Genomic DNA, 22,933 nt, shown 5'->3' on the forward strand with positions numbered 1-22,933 from the left:
GTAAGCTCATTGAAAGATTGATTTCAAATAATGCCGATTTAGCAATTGCTACCCCTCCTAATCTAAATACATATTTTAACCCCAAAAGTGGTAAATTTTCAACTATTGACCTACAAATTGTTTCATCAAATATACTAAATAAAATTTATATTAAGAAAATTGAAAATCTATGCACTGACCATTTTGCAATAGTATCCTCTTTAAATGAACCAGCCAACATTCTCCCACATATCCCTAAATATGTCAACACCAAAGCAAATTGGACCATGTTTAGAAATAAGCTTAATGAAGATGTCCTAAGTTTAACCCAGAAATCTCATACCTCAGTTGTAACTGCTGACACGTGTGCTGAAGCTATGACATCAATATTAACAAATGCAGCTAATCAAGCTATCCCCAGAACTTCACCTAGGAAAACCATCCCTAAACACACCCCTAAAGCATGGTGGACAAAAGATTGCCAAATTATGTGGAGAATAAAAAATGCAACTAGGAGAGCATACCTAAGAAAACCATCCCCTGACACATATTTAAGTAAATTACAAGCAGAGGCTAACCTCAAGAGAACAATAACTAATGCCAAATATAATTATTGGAATAATTTTGCAAATAATCTTCCCAGAGAAACATCTGAGCCAAGAATACATAGACTTATAAGCAAAATCTGTGGGAAAAAAACATCCTCCAACCCTCTTATGTATGAACTAATACATGAGAATTCCCACTATGATAACGACACTGATAAGGCAAAATTATTTGCCTCCCTTTTCTCAAAAAAGCTAACATCAAAAAACCAAAATATCACCACACAAATCATGACAAATCCTATTTACCAGCCCCGACCAGGTTCAGAATATATAAACCATCCCTTCTCGATACATGAATTGAATAATGCAATTCAGCATATCAAGGCCAATGCTACTAGTTGCTATGATAATATACACCCTATATGGATAAAGAATCTTTCCCCTTTGTACAAACAGGAGCTCCTAAATTGCTATAACCATGCATGGGCTACATCCACATTCCCTAATATCTGGAAATGTTCATCTCTCATACCAATTTTAAAGAAAAATAAACCTAAACATGACCCTCAGTCATATAGACCCATAATGATTACCCCAGTGCTGGGAAAATTAATGGAGAAAATGATTTACCATCGGCTGCTTTGGTTTGTTGAGAAGAATAATCTGATACCTCATACTCAAACTGGCTTCAGGAAACACCACTCATCAACAGATGCTTTCATAGTGTTAACAAATGCAATAAATGAATCCCTATCAAAAAATAATGTCTTAACTGCTGCATTCCTAGATTTTGAAGGAGCTTATGATAATGTTGACCACCAGATTCTATTAGTTAAACTTACAAACCTTGGACTACCCCCCAAACTTGTATCCTTCATAAAATCCTTTATAGAAAACCGAAGTTTCATTGTTTGTGTAGGTTCAGCCTCTTCACCCAAAACTTCAATAACCAAAGGCCTTCCACAGGGTGCAGTCCTGAGCTGCCTCCTATTTTCACTTTTTCTGTGGGACATGAACCTCCCACATACCAATCTACAGTACGCTGACGATCTGGTATTATGGGCAACAGGCAATACCTTCGAGATTACGCATTCAAAGTTGCAAAATGCACTTTTCCAATTTGAAAAGTTCTCCCAAAAGTCCATTTTACCTACTACACCCACAAAGTCAAAAATTATCCAATTCCACCATAAGCGAAATCATTATGATGCTAGGCTAACATTAAATGGAATACTTATTCCAGAGGACAATCAAACTAATTACCTAGGGCTCATACTTGACCAAAAACTAAATTTCCACCTCCACATCACAAATACAATAAAAAAGTGCTATAGGAAAACAAGAATAATTAAAAGGCTACTAGCCACACCTTGGGGCTGTAATGAGAAAACACTAATCCAATTTTATAAATCATATATATTTCCCATATTGATTATGGCCTCATAGTGTATGGTGCTTGTGCTAAGAACCACATGCAAAAAATCGAAACGACACAAAATGATATAATTCGTCTTATATTTGGTCTTAGGAAACCAACAAAAACTAAGTTTCTGCTTACTGAGAGTGGACTATCACCAATAAATGAAAGAAGAAGATCTCTACTAATTAAGTACCTTACAAAAATTGAAGCCAATGATTCTCATACCCTGCATAACTGGTTAAGAAATCCATCTATGTTTAGAGGCGTTGCAAATGAATATGCAAATATCCAGAAGAAGTTCCCAGTGCCAGTAAAATCTATTGCACCCACATTCCCCCAAACCCCCCCTTGGAGTTGGTCAACCCCCATAATAAAAACTGACTTCTCAAAGTGGACCAAAGAACTTACCCCCATTTCTTTTATTCAGAAAAAATTTGCTGAACTAAATAATGTTGCTTATAAAAACTATTTCCAAGTTTTTGTAGATGGGTCCAAAATGAATGAGAAAGTGGCAAGCGGAGCTTTCTTCCCAACCCATAATATCGCTTTAGGAGAGAGATTACAAGATAATTCATCTGTAATGTCTGCCGAGCTAAACGCCATAATCATGGCACTAGATTTCCTCATGGTTAATGATTATATGAAAGTTAATATTAAAAATATTATAATATATTCTGATTCTTTGTCGAGCCTAGAGCTTCTTTCGTCAGCTTCTCAAAATAAGATGGATATTGACACATTTCTTTGTCTTACGATTATTGATATTTTTGCTTCAAAAGGTATTTTAACTCATATACAGTATATTCCAAGCCACTCAGGTATAATAGGTAACCATAAGGCAGATGAAATAGCCAAAAATGCTTTAAATATTGACCAGCCAAGTGGGAGACCAATCCCCATTAGAGATATTTACCGCTGGAGATTTACAGAGGTACTGATAATTAATAAGAATCCTACCCCATCACCTTTCCCAAGTAAGCACCTTTCCAAGATTTATCATAGGATTCGGTCAGGTTCAAATGGGCTAAATTTTCAGGCATTTTCATATCAGATTCCTAATTCAAGTGGCGAAGTTCCCTCGTCCCCCCTTTGCAGGTCATGTAATCTTAAGAATGAAACAATAGATCACTGCCTATTTGAATGTAATATGCTGACTTCTGCACAGTATACCCTGCGACGTAAAATGGTAGAATGCTTCAAACACCACAAAATTCCACTAACAGCCAAGAGTCTTGCTGACCATACTCTCCCGCAGAGCACAGAGATCAATATATACTCTCTTATAATTCAACTGCTGGTATCAAAAGATATACTTCAAGAAATCTGAGCAGATACAAATCATACAAGACAAACCAGCTCCATAGCTCTGTCGATCTCACAGAGTGAGCCAAAAGGAAAAGGGCTAAATAGTATCAACTGAAAAGCCCGTCGAGAAGAAGCCAAGAAAGAAAAGACGAATTGAAACTGAAATAAACCAAATGTATTCAAAATTGCTATTTCCCATGAAGGGATAGTTCCGTGCCACGGTTTGTTGATTAAATACCAAGTGGCTCTGCCCTTGGGGTCCCTGACATCAGTACACTCGTTTTGTTGTGCTTTTTTGGCCTTTGGTTTGCTTTGACTGGTATTCTGCTTGATGCAAATTTTCCCAGACTCCTGCATATTGCATCTACCAAATTGCTTGAGAGTGCTTACGAACCTCATTTTTATCCTGCATTGAATTTTAGTACTGTGCCTGCTTTTGATTGACTTTGCTTGCTGAACTTAATATTGTCTGAGCCCCTTCTACTTGTAGCTTATTAAGTTTATATAGGCTATTTGACATTTCACTGTGTTTTTTTATTTGGTTTTGTTGTTTTACCTGTTTAATTTTATCCCATTGAGTTTTTTTTTATTTGTAATGACTAACAGGACAGTTAGTAGTCCTGTCATCCCTGACCCAAATAACTCTAGTGTTAGGATTTTGGCTTTAGGTGTTGAAGGCCCAAATGAGACCAGTAGGTTGTCAAAATTAGGTAGCAGAACATTTAGTGGAAGAAAACTGTTTGAACATCTCCAAAATCATAAGTACAGGGGCCAATATGGTTTGATGCTAGAAAGACTTAGACCAGATGGCTCCATTATCATAATAGCCTAGCTGCAAACCAATCAGTAGCTACTGCTATACTTTCTATTTCAGATGTAGCAGTAAATGAATATAAAGTAACGTTTGTGCTTATTCCTAGCTCCAACTGTGCTTCAATCAGAAATAGAAAAGATAGCCTATTGTTTTTATCCCATCTGAGGAGGTCAACCATCTGGATGATTTTGTCAGGGAGGTCCAGGTTGACAATAGAATATAACAAGTGACATTAGCCTTTAAAAACCCAAGCCCATCAGTTATCCCTTTGGTTTGCACCTTCAATCTGGATGTTCAGCTCCCTCTGAAAATCTCTGTTTAGGCATACAGTTAAGCAGTTTATCCCTCAAGCAATACAGGGCTGCAATTGCCAAGGTTTTGGCCACATGGCTTCAAATTGCCACAGAGGCAGAAGATGCCTTCTATATAGTGGAATGCAAATGTACTGGTTTACTTTGAGTACATTAACTTCAAGCACATTAATCAATATGAATAAATGCAAATGAGACAAGATTTCTATAAAAGGGGTATTTTAGATATGAATCAGAGAAAAAGGTCCTTCTGGGTTGTTTATCCCAACAATATAGAAGTGCAAATTGAAATTTTCTTACTATAGAAAAATTTTTAATGATGTATGTGACTTAACATCTTATTTTTGTGCATTTACACTGTCAATTGAGGAGAAGTCAGAGCCCATCAATAGCTACACAGAATTTCACAAACAATAATAAAGTTAATAAGCAAAATTTGTTATTATATCTTCAAGAAATAGTTCCCAGTGCATAAACAACAATAAATCACAATTTACTTCCAGCTCTTTTTACAGCTACAAGGATTGTAGTTGTAAACAACTATACTGTTTACAACTACAAACATATACTACCTCAAAGAATAAAAAAAAATACTAAGAGGATATGACACTCTAAGGGAGACAACTCCTTGTGTGTGCAAATATGAGGATATATAGGGAGAAGTTCGACCTTGCAATAAGAAAATAAGTAGAAATTGACTTTGGAGCAGTCCAAAAGAACACAGACCATGAGAAATCATAGAAAAAATCATGAAAACCTTGCAATTTTAAAAGAAGGATGGGCAGTAATATACTATGCTCCCACACTCTGTGCATGATTGCTTATAACTATCAGTAGTGAAGTTTCTTTAAGAAAGCAGAAGCAAAATAGATTTATCATCCTTCAAAACAGTGCAAAAATTTATATAATAATTATAAAACTATAAAATATATAACTATATAAAATAATAAAACTATATAACTCATATAGATAAATTAATAGTTAAAATTAGCCATCAAACAAGTTACAAAATATGTAAGAAATGGAATATCTTAGTCTCTTGTAAGCATAGTGTTTAAATAATAGATTGCAGAATTGTAAGTTCCATAACATCCTATAGAACAATAAAGGTTAAAATACAACTGACACACAACAAACATTATGCAAATCAAAAGAACAGGCAAGTTAAAACAATAACAAATTTGTTTATGCTCTCTTCCTACATAAAAAAAAGATTATTTTCTACATCAGAAACATCAGGGAATAAACTCATTCTGTTGACTAGTAGGAAGGTCATTCTCATGCAAATGAATGTTAAATGTGGATTCAGGATGCAATTCTGACTATAGAGGTAATTTTGAACTTTATATCTGCCCCCCTAAAGGTGCAAATATATACCCTGAATTGGTATATAGCAGTGGGGTGAAGTGAATTTACACCAAAAGCAATTATTATTTTTGGAAAGAATATAAGAAAAGGCATTGAGTGGTACGTTTACTTTATTAATTAGTCAGTAATATGAAATGCTCAATATTTACCCATTTGTCATTGTCATTTTCAATTGGCTTCAACATTTTTGGCCCTGGATTCATTTTTGAAAATGTCATTCACCTAACTGCTGTTTTCCTAGATGGCAAGACGTGTATAAACTTCAGCTTTAAACTACTCCAGATTTTCCAAATGTATTATTTTGTGTCATTTTGATAGTATGGGTCCCATCCAAAGCAAATTCTTGGACCTGTGGCTGGTAAGATAAGATTTTTTTCAGGAAAATTGCCTATCTTAAGCAGAGATGGGTCTATTGCATATTCACTTTTCCATTTCCAAGAAGATTGGTTGTGCCTAAAAACTTTTAACTGAATATGCCTTTTTTAACTGAATATGCCATGTTTTCACTAGCTGTTTATACTTTGATCTTCTTCTTTTTAAGTGGTTGAAAATACCAGAATGGTGCCTGGGGGACAGCTAAAGCAGAGACAGTAGAGATAATTCCAGCTAGCTGTTCTATCTTTCACAATAAAATAATTTAATTTTAATTTTTTATTTTGCTTGAAACTTTTTCTATCAGCATTTCGTAAAAGAGTGCAAAAAGAAAATAATGGGCAAAAAGAGTGTTTGTAAATCTGGTCTGTGGAATGAAGAGTTCAATGAAAAAAAGAGTGCATTTCACACATAAACTTTGCAAATTGGCAACCCTGGGTAGTGGGTGCATTATGTGCATGCCACCCTATTCCACTCTAGTGTAGTGGTGGATTTGAGCATGATATCATATTATTTTACTGGATATTAAATATCATATTTTTGTTGAAGGTGAACAGCTTTTTTTAAATTGCAGGTGGTTTTTGGGGACATATACAATATAATTTTTGTTTGTTTAGAGTTTTAATTTAGTTCCAAATATTCAGTTAAGAAAACTTGTTTTCTTATTTAATTCTATATAAACCAAAAAGCCATAGTTGGGCAAATTCAAAGCAGCTTAGTTCCCAATGTGTGAAGTACATATGGTCACAAGGGAAGGAGGGCCAGCTTCCTTCCTTACTGGTACCTATGATCAAATGCCAGTTGGAAGCCTTTTGGTCCAGGGTGCTTAAGTTTGGCTTACTTGTAAGAAGGCATCATTTTACCAAAATGTTATAAACAAAACACATGGGTCCGATAGGACCAGCTAAATAAATGAAGCTTTATTATAAGAGAGAAGTTTTGTAAATAGTAAGCACTACTTACTAGTATGAGAACTGTTGAATAAAATATTCTTCATTAATTTTTATTTGAAAGCTACAAAATTTTTGTGCTACCTTGAAATTTACAACAGATTGTTCTTGGGTAGAAAAAAAAACATCCCATTTACAATGCCTTACCTTTGACCTCAGTTCCTTCAGCGCCTTGAGGGGCAAACAGAATGTCAGTGAGTAACCTTCAATCTTCTCAGAAGTGGGCTGCTGAGTAGATATCCCCCCAATCTGAAATGAGACCATTTACAATAAGAAAATTTTTATTGTTGTTAGCCACTATGAGAATTGGATTGTCAATAAATTGGTCTTGAATGTTGGGATTTCTATGCTTTTTATGTTTTTATTTTCTAATTAATTTTTAGGTTTTGTGCTTCTTTATTTTCTTTTGAAGATTTGACACCGTTTATTTATTTACCATATAATTTTGGTGAATAGATACCATATAATTATGGAATATAGTATCATATAGTAATTAATTATTTCTTTTTAGATTTTAGAGATTTCTATATGCTGGGAACAGTCAAGAGATACTAACTTTTTTTTTACTCTATTGGTGAAGCATGGAAACACCCACAATGTTGGGCATCACTGCTATTAAGCAAGGTAATTGGTAGGCCTATTATGTGTGTTTGAGATAATGTGATGCTTATTTTTGCTACTTTTGTTGCAAAATTAGGAGGCTTGTAACTACTCCCCACTTTTTTTTTGCTGCTTTAAATTAAAAAAAATCAACAAACTGTAAAATACAATCATTGTTAATAGAAAAAACCTTTTTGTAATGAAATTTTCCAAACTGAAATCTTTCTAATCAAGCCCTTCATGCAAATTGGTAAACGATTACCCTCAAACTAAGTATTTAACCAATTTTCTTTAAATTAAAATTTCAACAATTTTTTCCTACTTTAACATGATTTTAAGCTATCATTATAAAATCATAATTGCCATTCCCTTTAACCTGTATAATGTCAAGATTTTGGAATTAGTGTGCATTAAAAAGGAGTTTTCACTTGACAGTTTTGTAGGGAATGCACTATAAAATTTGGGTACTCTTTGCTAAGGCTTGCTCTTTACTTGGTTGCATCTGTAGGTCCAACCATGAAATGTAATAGACGACATATCATCTTAGACAATTATCAGATAAATTATGCAAGGAGTTCATTAAAGAACTCCTTGCATAATTTAAAGAAGATGAAGTACTAGATGAAGAAGATGAAGTAAATTAAAGAAGAAGAACATTAAAGAAGTACAGCTCCTTAAAAGAATCCAGTTCCAAATTAGATAGAATAAATTTCCCGTGAGTAAAAACTTTTAATTTGGCACAAAGCAAACAATCAACAACAAGATAAAAATTATTTTGTTGTTGTTAAAGGGGTGCAAGAGGAACTGAAAGTGTCTAGCAGAGGGTTTTTAACAATGATGATTTCCATTGTGTGATTTGTTTATTTCCATTTGATGTCTATTCTTTGGCAGCTCTTCAAAAAATTCTCTAACATTTGCTTCAATCTTTAAGAAGTGCTGAATTTTTAACAAGATATTGGATTTTCCTCTTGTCAAGAAATACCCAATGATAAAAAGTAACGGTTTTAATTGAAACAATTTTGCAATGTAGGGCTGGATTTCAAGTTTTTATTTGTCATTTCAACACCCCCTGTAAAATTTTAAGTGCCTCTTTTGTTCTGGAAAAGAAATAGAAGATACATCAGGGTCTCAGGCTCTCTTGTGAATTCCTAAGAAATTTTAATATAAAATACAGTAAAATTAAGATGAATATCAGTAGTGTTATTGAATTAACTTCGAGTGTAAATAATTTTTTGTGCTGCACGTTTTTTTGAAATTTCATTATTGTCTACTGAAGCTACTGAGAGGGGGATGAATCAAAACGGAATGCAAATGCTCAGTGTTTTTATAGCTCTCTTACAGTTCAATATTATAATAATAGATGACAGTATTCTATAATTTTATAGCTAAGACTAGCTGTTGGGGTGGCGCTTCGCGCCACCTTAAGAGTCGTTACGCGCCATATTAGTTACATGCCATTTTAGTTTTGTCCCTGTGTACCACCTATGAATATAGATAGATTTATATATGTGTTTTGAACTACGTAAAACTTGCGAATATACAACATTCTTGGCTTTCCCATTGTCTGTGCATATACAAAGCCTTATGTGTTTATAATGACGTCATATGCAAACGCTCTTTTTATAAACAAACAAACATGCATACACACAACTCGTTTTTATATAGATAGATAGATAGATAGATACAATACAAATTAACTGCATAAAACTTGCGAATATACAACATTCTTCGTTGTCCAATTGTTGCTGCATATAAATAGATTGTCAGGTTTACCGACCCTCGAACATGTAACATACAATTTTCCATGGGAAAAACAATCGGTATTAAGATCTATACCACGTTTTTCTAATGATTGACCTTGAGCTTTGTTGATGGTGATTGCAAATGCTAATCGAATTGGGAATTGCAATCTTTTAAATTGAAAAGGCAGATCCGTTGGAATCATGGGAATGCAAGGAATAAGAACAGCTTCACCCTCAAAAGGCCCTGTCAAGATTGTGGCCTCTATTACGTTTTCCATTGTTTTTTTTTTATGGCAAGTCGCGTACCATTGCAAAGCTTTGGTGGGTTTATGTTATGCAACAATATTATTGGTACGCCTATTTTTAGTTGTAGCACGTGTGGTGGAAACCCTGAAGGATCCACGGAATTTAAAAATTCAGATAGATAATTAACCGCCTCATTTGGTTCCAAAACTGTGTCGACTGACTTGTAAAGGACTGCCTGGTCTCGAATCTTGGTCAAAACAATATTGTTGATTTCGTGGACGTCTATATTTTTGGGTGCAAGAATCGCTCTTTCACTTAGCCATTTATTATTTTTATAATTGTTTAGAAAATTCGGAAATACTTTTTCAATCAATTCATTTTTGGACGTCACTAAATTACAGAATTCAGCAGGTAGTTGTATACGTCCTGAAATTAAGTCTATTGGGAGCTTTCCGTTTCCAGTTGCCAGCAATTGATCTGAAAATGTTTGACCAGAGTCATCGTTTTGCAATCGGACACGCATATTTGTAGTTGATTTTAATGTCTTTACGTGTGCCCATAAATTAGAATTTTTCAGGCAAGCATTCATTTCGTCTGCAGGGGTTGATCTAGGTATTATAGGTAATGTTTGCCTGAAATCTCCCGCAAGCAATATTAATGTGCTGCCAAAGGGTTTCGAATTCCCTCGCAAATCTTTCAAACATTGATCCAGATCCTCGAGCGATTTTTTGTGTGCCATTGTGCACTCGTCCCAAATAATAAGTTTGCATTGCTGCAATACTTTACCCATCCCAGATGATTTGGAAATATTGCACGTGGGAGTTTCTGTAGAATGCAAATTCAGAGGCAATTTCAAAGCGGAATGAGCAGTTCTTCCACCAGGCAGCAACGTTGCGGCTATTCCGGACGACGCAATTGCCAACGCTATATCATTTTTTGATCGAATTGATGCCAGAATCAGTCAGTTTTATCACAAACGTTTTACCAGTACCTCCTGGCGCATCCAAAAAGAAAATTTCTCCAACGTTGTTATCGACACAATGCATTATCGTATCATAAATGTCTTTTTGTTCCGACGTTAACTTGGAAATGTTATTTTGTACACGACAATAGGATCACTCGTACTGTAACTTTGTTCACGATCCAATTCTACACATGTCGAAACAGCAGCGGTACGATTAGGTGAAGGCATTCCCAAATCCTGAAGAGGTTTGTTTGCCATACATACGCACAAATCTTCTATATTAACTAAAGTGTAGTTATGAATTTCTGATGTAAAATCAAAAGTCATATCTGACGTCTCTAACCGTTTTCGATGGAGTATATCTTCGGACATTTTCGATTTATATTTTTCCCATAACTCTGTATGAGCTGAAGGAGAGCAAGTTGTTAGTGTGATTCCAAACAATGCACGAATTTGACTTGGAGTTGACGTTTCGCACGCGTCATTGATGCAGTTATCCCAGTGTTGGTCATTCTCCAATAAATTCAGAGCTTGGCATGCACTACGGTAAGTGTCATGTATAGTACCGTTTACAGTTCTCAAATACTCAAAGGACGTCGGACCGGGTACATTCACCAAAAGCAGGCGTAGAAAGAAGCATTCATGTTAATTGGGGTGAACGGTGTAGAGCCTTCCTATCGTGGTATCTTTGAAGATGGTAGGTTGGCCGTCGACTGACTTACCCTGTTTTCAACGTTCAAATACTTTATTTTTAGTATTCCACGTGTAATACGAAGGCACTTCAGTATACAGCAGTTTTTTTGCAAAAGAATCATTTTTGCATAGCGAAAAGAAAGCAGTTAACTTTGTATCCGGTGGATTCAGGGCTCTTTGTTGCACGTTGGATTCCGAAAAATAAACACGTTGACCATTCTGTAAATTTACCGCTAAGTGAACAACAGCTGGACTACGTTCATGTATCGGAAATGAAAGAATTCGCCAAACAGCTTCATTACTGCTTATGTATCTTCCAGCCTGATATTGTACGATTTCGTCGATATCTTTGATTTCGGGATGCAAGCCATAAACTGCCATGTCACTGCCTTTGTTGACGTATTTACATATGTATTTGATTGCCTTTACGGAGTTACAGTATTCAACGTTTATGTGTGCATCAAATGTTTTTGATAATAATGGGGAATATGGAACAACCCACTGGTTATCTACTTCGATGGTGGTACCGTTACGCTTCTTTATTATTGCTGTTTTACAGCCATCTTCAGTAGATCTTCTTCTATATTGTGGGTAACCATCATTGCCAGTAATTGTGTTGGGTATTAAAAGTCGAGGATATTGCTTTGTGCACCTTCCTTTGGCCATGCATGGTGAATTTTCGTTCAGTGCACTGCAAGGTCCATGTATCATATTTTTTACAACAATATCATATAACCCCTTATCGACATTTTCATCAGGTACTTCAGCGGAAATCACATCATCAATTTCATTAGAAGTAATTTTATAATGTAGCCAGATTAGTATATGTGCGTGTGGCAAACCTCGTTTTTGCCATTCCACTGAGTACATCCAGCATCGCAGTGACCCAAACACTTCAAGTTTTACTATGTAGTTTATCAGTTATTTCAACTTTTGCTGGAAGATACGGGCCGTAATGTCATGTCTATGAACCGCCGATTGTCCTTGAAGTAAAAGCTGCTGTATCTCGTCCCAAGATTGATTACATATAAATGTAATAAATAAATCTGGACGACCATAGAGACGAACATACGCAATAGCATCTTGAGCATATTCATGCATATGACGGAGACTGCCAGCATATGACGAAGGTAAAATCGTTAATCTTCCAACGTTTGTGGTATTACCGTCATTTACAACTGCATCTCGCAAATGAATGTATTGTTCAGAGCGGAGCTTGGTCTGATTCAGACGGATAAATAGCAAACGTTCTGATTTAATTTTTGCATACATATCAACGATGTATTGGTGAAACAATTGACGGCATTTTAAAATATAATTGTCTTCATCCTGCCGAATCATTAGTCTATAGGAATAATAATGCATTGCACTGCATTTCTTATTCATTTCTTTGTTAGTGGCTGGATTCATCAATTTAATATTAAAGTGATAGCCGTCGGTTCCATCCCAAAAAATGATAGGATATTGTAGGGCATCGTAGCATCGATGAGTTTCAGTAATTCTTAACAACTGAGCGTTTCGCTTATGAAGAATAATATCTCGAGGTAAAAACTGATCACCGACCATAACGATTGCCACTTCGTCGATAGTTGGAGCATTGTATCTACGCACATGTTGGCCAGGAGGCGTTTTGTCAGCGGAAATAACAATTTTATGCGTATCAGTAGGCATCAAATCGATGGCTGCTTTGAACAGAAGCACAAAACTATTATTTTCGTGGAAAAGATGTTGCAATTGAGAAACGATTGTCCTTTCAACGTCGGGAGAAATTTCGCAACGTGCATTCAATTCAGAATTTCTATCACTGATGAAGTACAATCGTAAAAATTTATGATTCTCGCCTGAGAATGGTAGAAGGGACCCTGCTCTATGATAAATTTACCCTTTTACTTTGAAAGTAGGCATAAATTGATCTGGATTTTCGATTTTGGCACCGATTGACGTCATTTGGAAACATGAGTTATATTTTCTGATTTTTGATAAAAAACGCTTAGATTCTGACGTAGTTCCAGTAAGCAAAGTCTTCAATTGCTCTGGGGGTGCAGCCAGTTGATGAAGTTTAACTTTTCCTGAGGCGCAACAGATTCCCATTGTTTCACCATTAAATTTCAAGGCCTTTCAGTAGGGACAAATTTTAGACATAGTCCCGATTTGAACATATCTACTATAATCATCGACTGGGCTGTACCTGAATGCCATGCGATAATTTTCACATTGCTCTTGTGATTCCTCGGCATGCTTTCTTTTGGCATTATCTCTTGAAGCCGCAAGCCCGTTTTCACGTTGCTCTTTTGATTCCTCGGCACGCCTTCTTTTTTTAATTTCTCTTTTAGCAGCAAGTCTGGTTTCGCGTTGCTCTGGTAGTTCCTCGACACGCCTCCGTTGACGGAAATTGTACATTCCTAATCTGGCATTATCTCTTGAAGCTGCAAGCCTGTTTTCACGTTGCTCTTGTGATTCCTCGGCACGCTTTCTGTTCTTACTTTCTCTATCAGCCGCAAGCCTGTTTTCTTGCTGTTCTTGTAATTCATCGGCACGCTTTCTTTTCTTACTTTCTCTATCAGCAGCAAGTTTTTTGGCATAGACTCTTTGAGCAGCTTCCTCGGCTGTTGCCATTGTAGGTTCTTCAGTCATTTTACAATTAAACATTTTTCCGTCCACGATCTTCTTACAATTAAAAATTTGTCTTTGAACAAATTTCTTAAATACCTTTAATGACGTCATCGTCATAACAAACATGACGACAACTAACTTCATGACGACATGATGACATGACGTCACTTGACAGACATAACACACATACAACTTATTTATATATATATATATATATATATATATATATATATATATATATATATATATATATATATATATATATATATATATATATAGATAGATTTAACTCCATCAGTCTTCGAAGCACAATTTTCAAATATGGTATGCATGTTGTCTAGATAGAAAATTGGCTGAAAGTCTTAAAGCAAAGTCAATTTCCCAATTTGTAAAGAAAGTCTGAAACAGTTATATTCAACCCCTTTTAAAGTGGGTTAAATTGCCACTTAAAATGATTCAAGAAAAATGGACGTAAAAATGATTAGCGGACCGTAAATAAATCTGAAAAACTTGAAGGAAGGTCAATTTTACTTTTTTAAAGAAAGACTATAACAGGGATGTTCAACCCTTCTTCTTACTGTTGGCTGCATTGTCACTTGAAATATTTCAAGAAAATAGGAAGTGAAAATGACTAGTGGACCACGCATAAATCTCGGGCAGGCTGCAGTACAGCCTGCAGGCCATAGGTTGAACATCCCCAGTCTAAAATCTGCCCGAGGAAAAGGGGCTAAGTGATATCATAATTCTGTGTCAGTGAATGGATAGATCTGAAACTAACAAGCGTAATGACATAAATATCTTTTTGTTTTTGGCGTAAGTTACAGCTGTAGGCTTGTCACAAAATTGCTTTTTTCAGTGGGAACAGTTTTTTTTTTACATTTGGCTGTTTTTCTCAAAATGTGTATTTTAATTTTGACTTTCTAAAAGAATCTGATATTCATGACTGGAGATTGTAAACCTCCGGCTAAGGGTTTTTCAAACTAGTAGATTCAAGCTCCTTTTTAAATTTCTTATATTCATATTTTCTTTCTAAATTTTTAATACTGTCTTAACTCGAAATAATAGTCAACATTCTTGCCACTCTGCATTGTCAGGTGAGTTACCAGTCACTAATCAGCTTGAAATGCTATACTTTTCTAACTAGACAGATTTTTTCTCAATAATTCTTAAGCTTTCTGTTACTATAAATGGTCGGTTACTATAAGTGATTGGATCTTTATTAGGAAGCAGCTATTGCTTCACCTTTTATGAAGAAACTTTTTGACTGAACCAATGATTATTTGACATTAAATTGCTTCTCTTCTTCTTTTATATATACTTACCTTTTAAAGAAACTGGAGATACATCCTCAAATGATGATAAGGATATATTTGGAAGTACAAATCACTTGCTATTAATGAAACAAGAAGCCAAACTTTTTGCTATTTCTCCTGGTATCTATGGTGATTTTCAACATAACGTTGACCATCTTAAATTGGAGTCGAATATTGACGGGGACAGTGGTAATTTCTTTCAAAACAATTCTGAAGAATTTTGTTACTATAGGTGGTTGGATCTTTATTAAGAAGTAACTATTGCTTCAACCTTTATGAAGAAACTTTTTGACTGAACCTATGATTATTTGGCACTATCCTCATAATATTATTTCTTTTCTTGATCTATTAATTGTCATCTTTTGTATATATTTGCAAAGTGTCAAGATGCTGGGAGGATCAATTTACTTTTCCTCATTCATGAACCGCCATATAAAAATGCTTGGAAATTAAAGGTTTTATAACTAACCGAGTTTTTTTGTTGTGATCGTTTATTTGATTGTTGCTCTACTTTTTGTAGAGACTATAAAATATATCCTCAAATGATGGTAAGGATATATTTGAAACTGCATATTCCATGCTATTAATGGAACAAGAAGCCAATCTTTTAGCTGTTTCTCCTGGCATATCTGGAGATTTTAAACACAATGCTGACTACCTTAAACTGGAGTCAAACATTGACAAGGAAGAAGGGATGCTTTAGATATCCTGATTTTCTGTATATTTGCAAATCCAAAATGAAAAGCTGTGTCTTAAACTTCTGTTGAAATTGGGGTGGGCGGGAAAGATAGGTGTCTATTGCATCTGATTGGATTGGATGCATTTGGAAAAAAAAATTAGTAAAATAAATACCCCGGATTAAGATTTGAGTAAGCCTTTCCCATTAGGGTGATCAATAAGATTCAAGTCTAGTAAAGTTAAATCAAGTAAAAACTAGACTTTTTCATTAATATTGCCTTTTAAAGAATTGACATGGAGTACGTTTGACAAAATCGCACCAATGAGATATTCTTATTTAATAATTTTTCAATGATTCTTCTAGAAAACCTCTTGGCCACTCCCAGCCTTTGGTTTCATAAGACAGAGATAAAAATTACTTTTATTTAGGATTTCCACAATTGTTGTATATTGTACAATACATATTTTATAGTTGATGTGTAATACGGTGTGGTTATATGCAGCTCTTAAGAGACTTGATTCAAAAAACTAGCTGTAAACTAATCAATGTACAGAAAATATCACTTCACAGAAATATTCAGAAGTCCAAAGATTAAATCCGCTTCAGACATGTAGACAACTATTCCATTTTGGTAAGGAGTCGAACAGTAAACAACAGAAGGTCCTAGCCACGTGCAAACACAGTGACTGGATTGTTATGTTCGTGGACAAACCAATACTAAAATATTTATCAATTAAATAATAATCTTTTGCTTGTTTCACTTACTCAAAATCTGGCATGGAAACAATGGGTAAATAACGAGGTTATTTGGCCTCTCACTGGCATACGAATAACATTATTGATTGTTTGTTGTTGGTGTAATTGAATGGAGCTTGCAGAATTTCTTCTCTATGCTCCAACATTATTGTTTCATGAAAATGCATAAAAAAATGAACAACAGTGAAACAGAATTTTAAGGAAAAGTTCTAACGACCTAATTGTTAATAGAGATAATATATAATTAAAGTACTTAGCTGACCAAGTACATACCCAAGATTTTTGTTTTGGAATTTTTCACAATAAAAAAGTTTAAAACCACATAAAAAATTTGTTTATATAGATTTCCGTTATGTTTTTACGAGTCAGACAAGAATTAAATAACGAGGTTAGAGTCACTAAAATTATTATTATAATAACCGTATAAGGATAACAATGGTAAAAATCTGAGTTGTGTGCTAAATTAAAAAAGAGTTGGAAAGAATTTTGAGTGAATTTTATATTATTATAGTTCTCTTTGTTGCAGCGTCTTCTGATACTAATATGAGCAATCAAGGATGTGGATTACCTAGCATGCCAGGTCTTGCAAAACTATGTCTGAAGAATGAAATGACTTTGGACTGTCAAAATGAGATGCCAAGTCACATAGATGTATGTACTGGAAAAGATGTGGCCAAACAGGAAATTTCTCATACTGGAAAAACACCTTTCGAATGTGATCAAACAGTTCGTGGTAACGAACTGTAGTAAGGAGCGACCCGGCTCAATAGTAACCAAAACTCTAAAAAATGGAATTTTGATACCAATAGCTACATCAAAAGAATCGCATTTTAATGCTGGTTTTAAATATATAAGTTTCATCAAGTTTAGTCTTACCCATCAAAAGTTACGAGCCTGAGAAAATTTGCGTTATTTTAGAAAATAGGGGGAAACGCCCCCTAAAAGTCATAGAATCTTAACGAAAATCACACCATCAGATTCAGCGTATCAGAGAACCCTACTGTAGAAGTTTTGAGCTCCTATCTACAAAAATGTGGAATTTTGCATTTTTTGCCAGAAGGCAGATCACGGATGCGTGTTTATTTGTTTTTTTGTTTTTTTGTTTTTTTGTTTTTTTTTCCCCAGGGGTGATCGTATCGACCCAGTTGTCATAGAATGTTGCAAGAGGGCTCATTCTAACGGAAATGAAAAGTTCTAGTGCCCTTTTTAAGTGACCAAAAAAATTGGAGGGCACCTAGGCCCCCTCCCACGCTAATTATTTTCCCAAAGTCAACGGATCAAAATTCTGAGATAGCCATTTTATTCAGCGTAGTCGAAAAACCTTATAACTATGTCTTTGGGGACGACTTACTCCCCCACAGTCCCCGTGGGAGGGGCAACAAGTTACAAACTTTGACCTGTGCTTACATATAGTAATGGTTATTGGGAAGTATACAGGCGTTTTCAGGAGGATTTTTTTGGTTTGGGGGAGGGGTTGAGAAGAGGGGGATATGCTGGGGGAACTTTCCTTCGAGAATTTGTAATGGGAGAAGAAAATTTCCATGAAGGGAGAGCAGGATTTACTAGCATTATTAAAAAAAAAACAATTAAAAAATAAAAGTGAAAAAGCTTTTTCAGCTGGAAGTAAGGAACAGCAATAAAACTTAAAACAAACAGAAATTATTACCCATATGAGGGGCTCACCTCCTTCTAATACCTCGCTCCTTACGCTAAAGTATTTTCGGTAATTTCAACTACTTATTCTACGGCTTTTGTGATTCAGGGGGTCATTCTTAATGAATTGGGATAAAATTTAAGCTTTAATGTAAAGAGCGAGGTACTGACGATGGGGCGAATCCCCTCATATATGTAATAAAAACATGAGAATACAAAAGTTCTTTACGTAAGCTAATTTATAAGTTACGTAAATCTTTTACCAATAAAAAGATTCGTAAAAAATTAAAAGTTCTAGTTGCCTTTTTAATTAACCAAAAAATCGGGGGGCAACTAGGCTTCGTCCCCCGCTCTTTTTTTCTCAAAATCATTCGATCAAAATTATGAGAAAGCCATTGAGCCAAAAAAAAAAATGCAAATTTCGTTTTGATCATTCCTCTGCGGAGAGCCAAAATCAAAACATGCATTGATTCAAAAACGTTCAGAAATTAAATAAAAAAAACAAGTTTTTTCAACTGAAAGTAAGGAGTGACATCAAAACTTAAAACGCACAGAAATTACTTCGTATATGAAAGAGGCTGCTTCCTCACCAACGCCCCGCTCTTTACGCTAAAGTTTTTTACTGTTTTAGAAAGAAGAATTGAGAGAAAGAGTCAAACTTTAGCGTAAAGAGCGGGGCGTTGATGAGGAAGCAGCCTCTTTCATATACGAAGTAATTTCTGTGCGTTTTAAGTTTTGATGTCACTCCTTACTTTCAGTTGAAAAAACTTGTTTTTTTTATTTAATATATATAAGAAACGATTAACCGAAAGTGGCAGGATATCTCGTCATCAAAGAACTCTTACTAGAGTAAAAGCTTTCGAATGTGATATATGTCAGAAAACATTTCACAAAAAAGCCAAGCTATTCACTCATCAAAAAACTCATACTAGCGAAAAACCGTTTGAATGCGATATATGTAAGAAATGTTATGCAGGAAAATCCGGTCTATTTTATCACAAAAGAACTCATACAGGAGAAAAACCTTTCGAATGTGATATATGTAAGAAATGTTATGTAGTAAAATTCGGTTTATTGTATCACAAAAGAACTCATACAGGAGAAAAACCCTTCAAATGTGATTTATGTAAGAAAGGTTTTACTTCGAGTTCCAGTTTATCCAATCACCAACGAACTCATACGGGGGAAAACCCTTTTGAATGTGATATTTGTAAGAAACATTTTACTACAAAGGGAAGTTTATCTGATCATCAAAGAACTCATACTGGAGATAAACCTTTTGAATGTAATATATGTGGCAAAGCATTCTGCCAAAAAGCCACCCTATTTGTTCATCAAAGAACTCATACTGGAGAAAAGCCTTTCGAATGTGGTATATGTAAGAAACGTTTTGCTTCAAGTACCAATTTATCCGCTCATCAGAGAACTCATACTGGAGAAAAACCTTTTGAATGTGATATATGTGTGAAAAAATTCCGCAACAAAGCCAACCTATTTATTCACAAAAGAACTCATACTGGAGAAAAACCTTTCGAATGTTATATTTGTAAAAAACGTGTTGCTACAAGTAGAAGTTTATCTGATCATCAGCTAACTCATACTGGAGAAAGACCTTTTGAATGTGATATATGTGTAAAAAAATTCCACAAAAAAGCCAACCTATTTATTCATAAAAGAACTCATACTGGAGAAAAATCTTTCGAATGTCATATTTGTAAAAAACGTATTGCTACAAGTAGAAGTTTATCTGATCATCAGAGAACTCATACTGGAGAAAAACCTTTTGAATGTAATATATGTGATAAAAAATTTCGCCAAAAAAGTAATTTATCCACTCATCAAAGGACTCATACAGGATAAAAACTTTTTGAATGCGATATTTGTAAAAAATGTTTTACAAGAAGATCCGGCTAAACCTATCACTAAAGAACTCATACTGAAGAAAAATCTTTTGAATGTAATATGCGTGGGAATACATTCTGCCAAAGATCCGTGGTATTTATTCATAAAGAAGACTCATACTGGGGAAAAGCTTTTCGAATGTTACATATGTAAGAAATGACGCATGAAACAAAGAAGAAAAAAATAGTAAATGAACGATAAAAATCAAACAGCAGAGAAAAACGAGGGAAGTGCAAAACAAACCAGAATGAAAAATTATTCACTGATTGTTTTTTTTTAAAAATTCTTTGCTTAGACATAGATTTAGCTTGTCTGCAGACTCGATTTTTTTTTTAAAGTGAAAGAAAATTTTTATTTGAATCTTTTAGTATTATATTAATAATATTAATTATTAAATCATAATAAATTGGGCCTATGGAAATATCTCCAGTATCTCTATTTATAACAAGGTCTCTATTTATATGTTTTTTATATCTCAATTGCCCAATTAAATAATTGTGGTAAGCCATTTCTGTTAGATATTAAAATTGTCTCCTCAAAAAGAACTAAATGACCTGGATTTTTAAAATGTGGAGGGTCATAGCTGAATCAAAATTGTCATTTGATTTTCACGTCTCAAGGATTTACCTGTTGAAACCTTGTGTACATGCAGTCGTTCCCCGAGCTGTCTACAGGTCCTGTCAATTTAAGACTTCTCACGTGAGCATGGGACTCTGTATACACCAATATCCAATATAGGGTCAGTTCTATCCTTTCCCGAATTAAAAACAAAAACAAAAAACGTTCAACCCTTAATTCATTTTTGTAAGAAACAGAGTTATGTTTCTTTGACATTTTCTCAAGTTTGTTGCTTAGTTTCTGGATATACGGTAGAATGGTGTAAGTTTTATTTTCAGTTCCTGGACTAACTGAAAAAAGGGTCGTGTGTTCATTATTTTCCTGTTTTATCTTTTTTTAATCTTCTATCTATGATATTTTCAACAAGTTTTATTGGGTAGTTATTACGAAATAAAGTTTCTTTAGCATAGTTTAATTCGGATTCTAGATGATTGTGTGAACAGATTTTTAGAACTCTATCGACTAAAGAGATTATTACCCCTCTTTTAACAGAAGGCGAGTGGTTTGACGAGAAATGCAGACACTGCCCTCGTTTTTCTTGGCTGTTCGATTTTATTTTTTGTAATTTTTTTTTCTTCTTTGTTTCATACGTCATGTATAGCCAGTGTGGTTGGTCTAAGAAAGTATTTATGTAAAAAAATGTATTACTTCAAGTTCTAGTTTATTGAATCATCGAAGATCCCATACTGGAAAAAAAATCTTTCGACTGTAGTATATATAAAAATTGCTGCATTTCAAAAACCGGGTTATCATATCATCTAAGAAACCACGCTGAAGAAAAACCATTTGTGTATGTCAGTTTATAAGGGTGCTATATGTTTGTTAAAATTGTCATGTATTATTTATCAAATAATTCATGCTACAGAAAACTTGTTGCATATAATTTTGTGTTTACAGGCAAATTTTTATACCTGAAAAATTCAAGCATATTAATAAATACATAAATAAAAGATTATGCAGTTTTTAAAACTTTTTTTTTAACACGTAGTTTGCACACAGCAGCAAATACTTTAAGGAAAGGTTGTCCAAGTTCAATATGAAATTTGATCAATTCGTTATGAAAAAGTGATATTGACATTCTTTTCCAGGGTGTCTACACAACAAAGTTCTTTAATGGTAATTCATTATGCTCAACTTACTCCAGTTTTTGTTCAGTGTCTTGCTCCCGACTATAGTGACAGCAGATTACTGTTAGTGTTTGAAGATCCAAAACATTGCTCCCATGTATTCAAATCTTCTATGAATTAATATAGTTTTGAGTTCAATTTCCTTAAGCCATAATTCAATTGGCTTTGGGAATTTCTCATTAAAACTGCAATGAAGATACAGCATTTAAAAGAAAGCCGGCGTTTTGAATAATTGGAATAAGGGGTTCTTTCTTAAATAAAATTTGGCATTAAAATAAAATAAAAAACTTCTGTACCACTGAACCAAAATACCAGCATGACGTTGATAAGAGCATTGTCAGGTTACAATTGATTCAGAGAAGCGTAAGGGATGATGTTAATCTGTCATATCATAACTTTGATTTTATTTTCGACCAAAGCCAAATCTGAATCCTTTTCGATAGTTAATATTTGCAACTATTGTAACATGTATACATAAACCTTCCTAGGATGTTGTCTTTGTCATTTCTACCAACCTTCTTCATATTCTGGGGTGGGGCACAGATAAACCAAAGAAAATCCATAATGATAATGGGACCATAACTATAAGTCTCTTTTCTAGAAGACAGTGTTTTATTTATCCAAAGGGCTATTTGTCATGAATGTATGCAAGATTACGACTGTTCAATTTTGTAAACAGTCTCAAGCCTTTTACCTCTGACTTGGTGTATATTCGTGCCTACAAGTATTTTGCCTCACCAGGGAGACAACCCAAACCGATACCTTACCTAGAAAAGGGTTTTTAGCCAAGAAAAACCGACCAAACAACGCCAAATAGAAGACTCATCTATTCGTCAAAATGCAGTAAGAACAAATCTATAAATGAATACAGTAACTGACACCCTATAAGGCAACAACAACACTGGAGGATATTTATCATTTTTCCAAAATCGAAAAACTTAAACTAGATCAGTGTTTTGC

At 34.5% G+C, this 22,933-nt stretch overlaps 1 protein-coding gene across 4 annotated transcripts; it reads left to right on the top strand.

Annotated features, from left to right (window-relative positions):
* Positions 1 to 3,373: 3,373 nt before the first annotated feature.
* On the top strand, positions 3,374 to 21,256 carry LOC136034051 (zinc finger protein OZF-like). 4 transcript variants are annotated; one of them, XM_065715145.1, is made up of 5 exons: positions 3,374 to 3,427; positions 7,579 to 7,691; positions 15,257 to 15,427; positions 17,200 to 17,391; positions 19,111 to 21,256. In XM_065715145.1, exons 2-5 carry the CDS (start codon positions 7,649 to 7,651, stop codon positions 20,184 to 20,186), a joined length of 1,482 nt encoding a protein of 493 aa, XP_065571217.1. In that variant the 5' UTR covers positions 3,374 to 3,427; positions 7,579 to 7,648; the 3' UTR covers positions 20,187 to 21,256. The 4 variants fall into 4 exon arrangements, with proteins under 4 accessions (XP_065571217.1, XP_065571219.1, XP_065571216.1 ...); XM_065715144.1 differs by having other exon boundaries at positions 3,377 to 3,473; XM_065715147.1 differs by lacking the exon at positions 15,257 to 15,427.
* The last annotated feature ends 1,677 nt before the right edge of the window (positions 21,257 to 22,933 follow it).

Source organism: Artemia franciscana, chromosome 12 (genome assembly GCF_032884065.1).
Source record: "Artemia franciscana chromosome 12, ASM3288406v1, whole genome shotgun sequence".
Taxonomy (NCBI): domain Eukaryota; kingdom Metazoa; phylum Arthropoda; class Branchiopoda; order Anostraca; family Artemiidae; genus Artemia; species Artemia franciscana.

Bases quoted from the DNA above. Each gene is read 5' to 3' on its own strand.
- LOC136034051 (XM_065715145.1), top strand. From the start codon at position 7,649: ATGGAAACACCCACAATGTTGGGCATCACTGCTATTAAGCAAG. The intron at 7,692-15,256 runs GTAATTGGTAGG...TACCTTTTAAAG, and splicing joins CATCACTGCTATTAAGCAAG to AAACTGGAGATACATCCTCA. The intron at 17,392-19,110 runs ATCAAACAGTTC...TTTTTTTATTTA, and splicing joins AAAAACACCTTTCGAATGTG to ATATATATAAGAAACGATTA.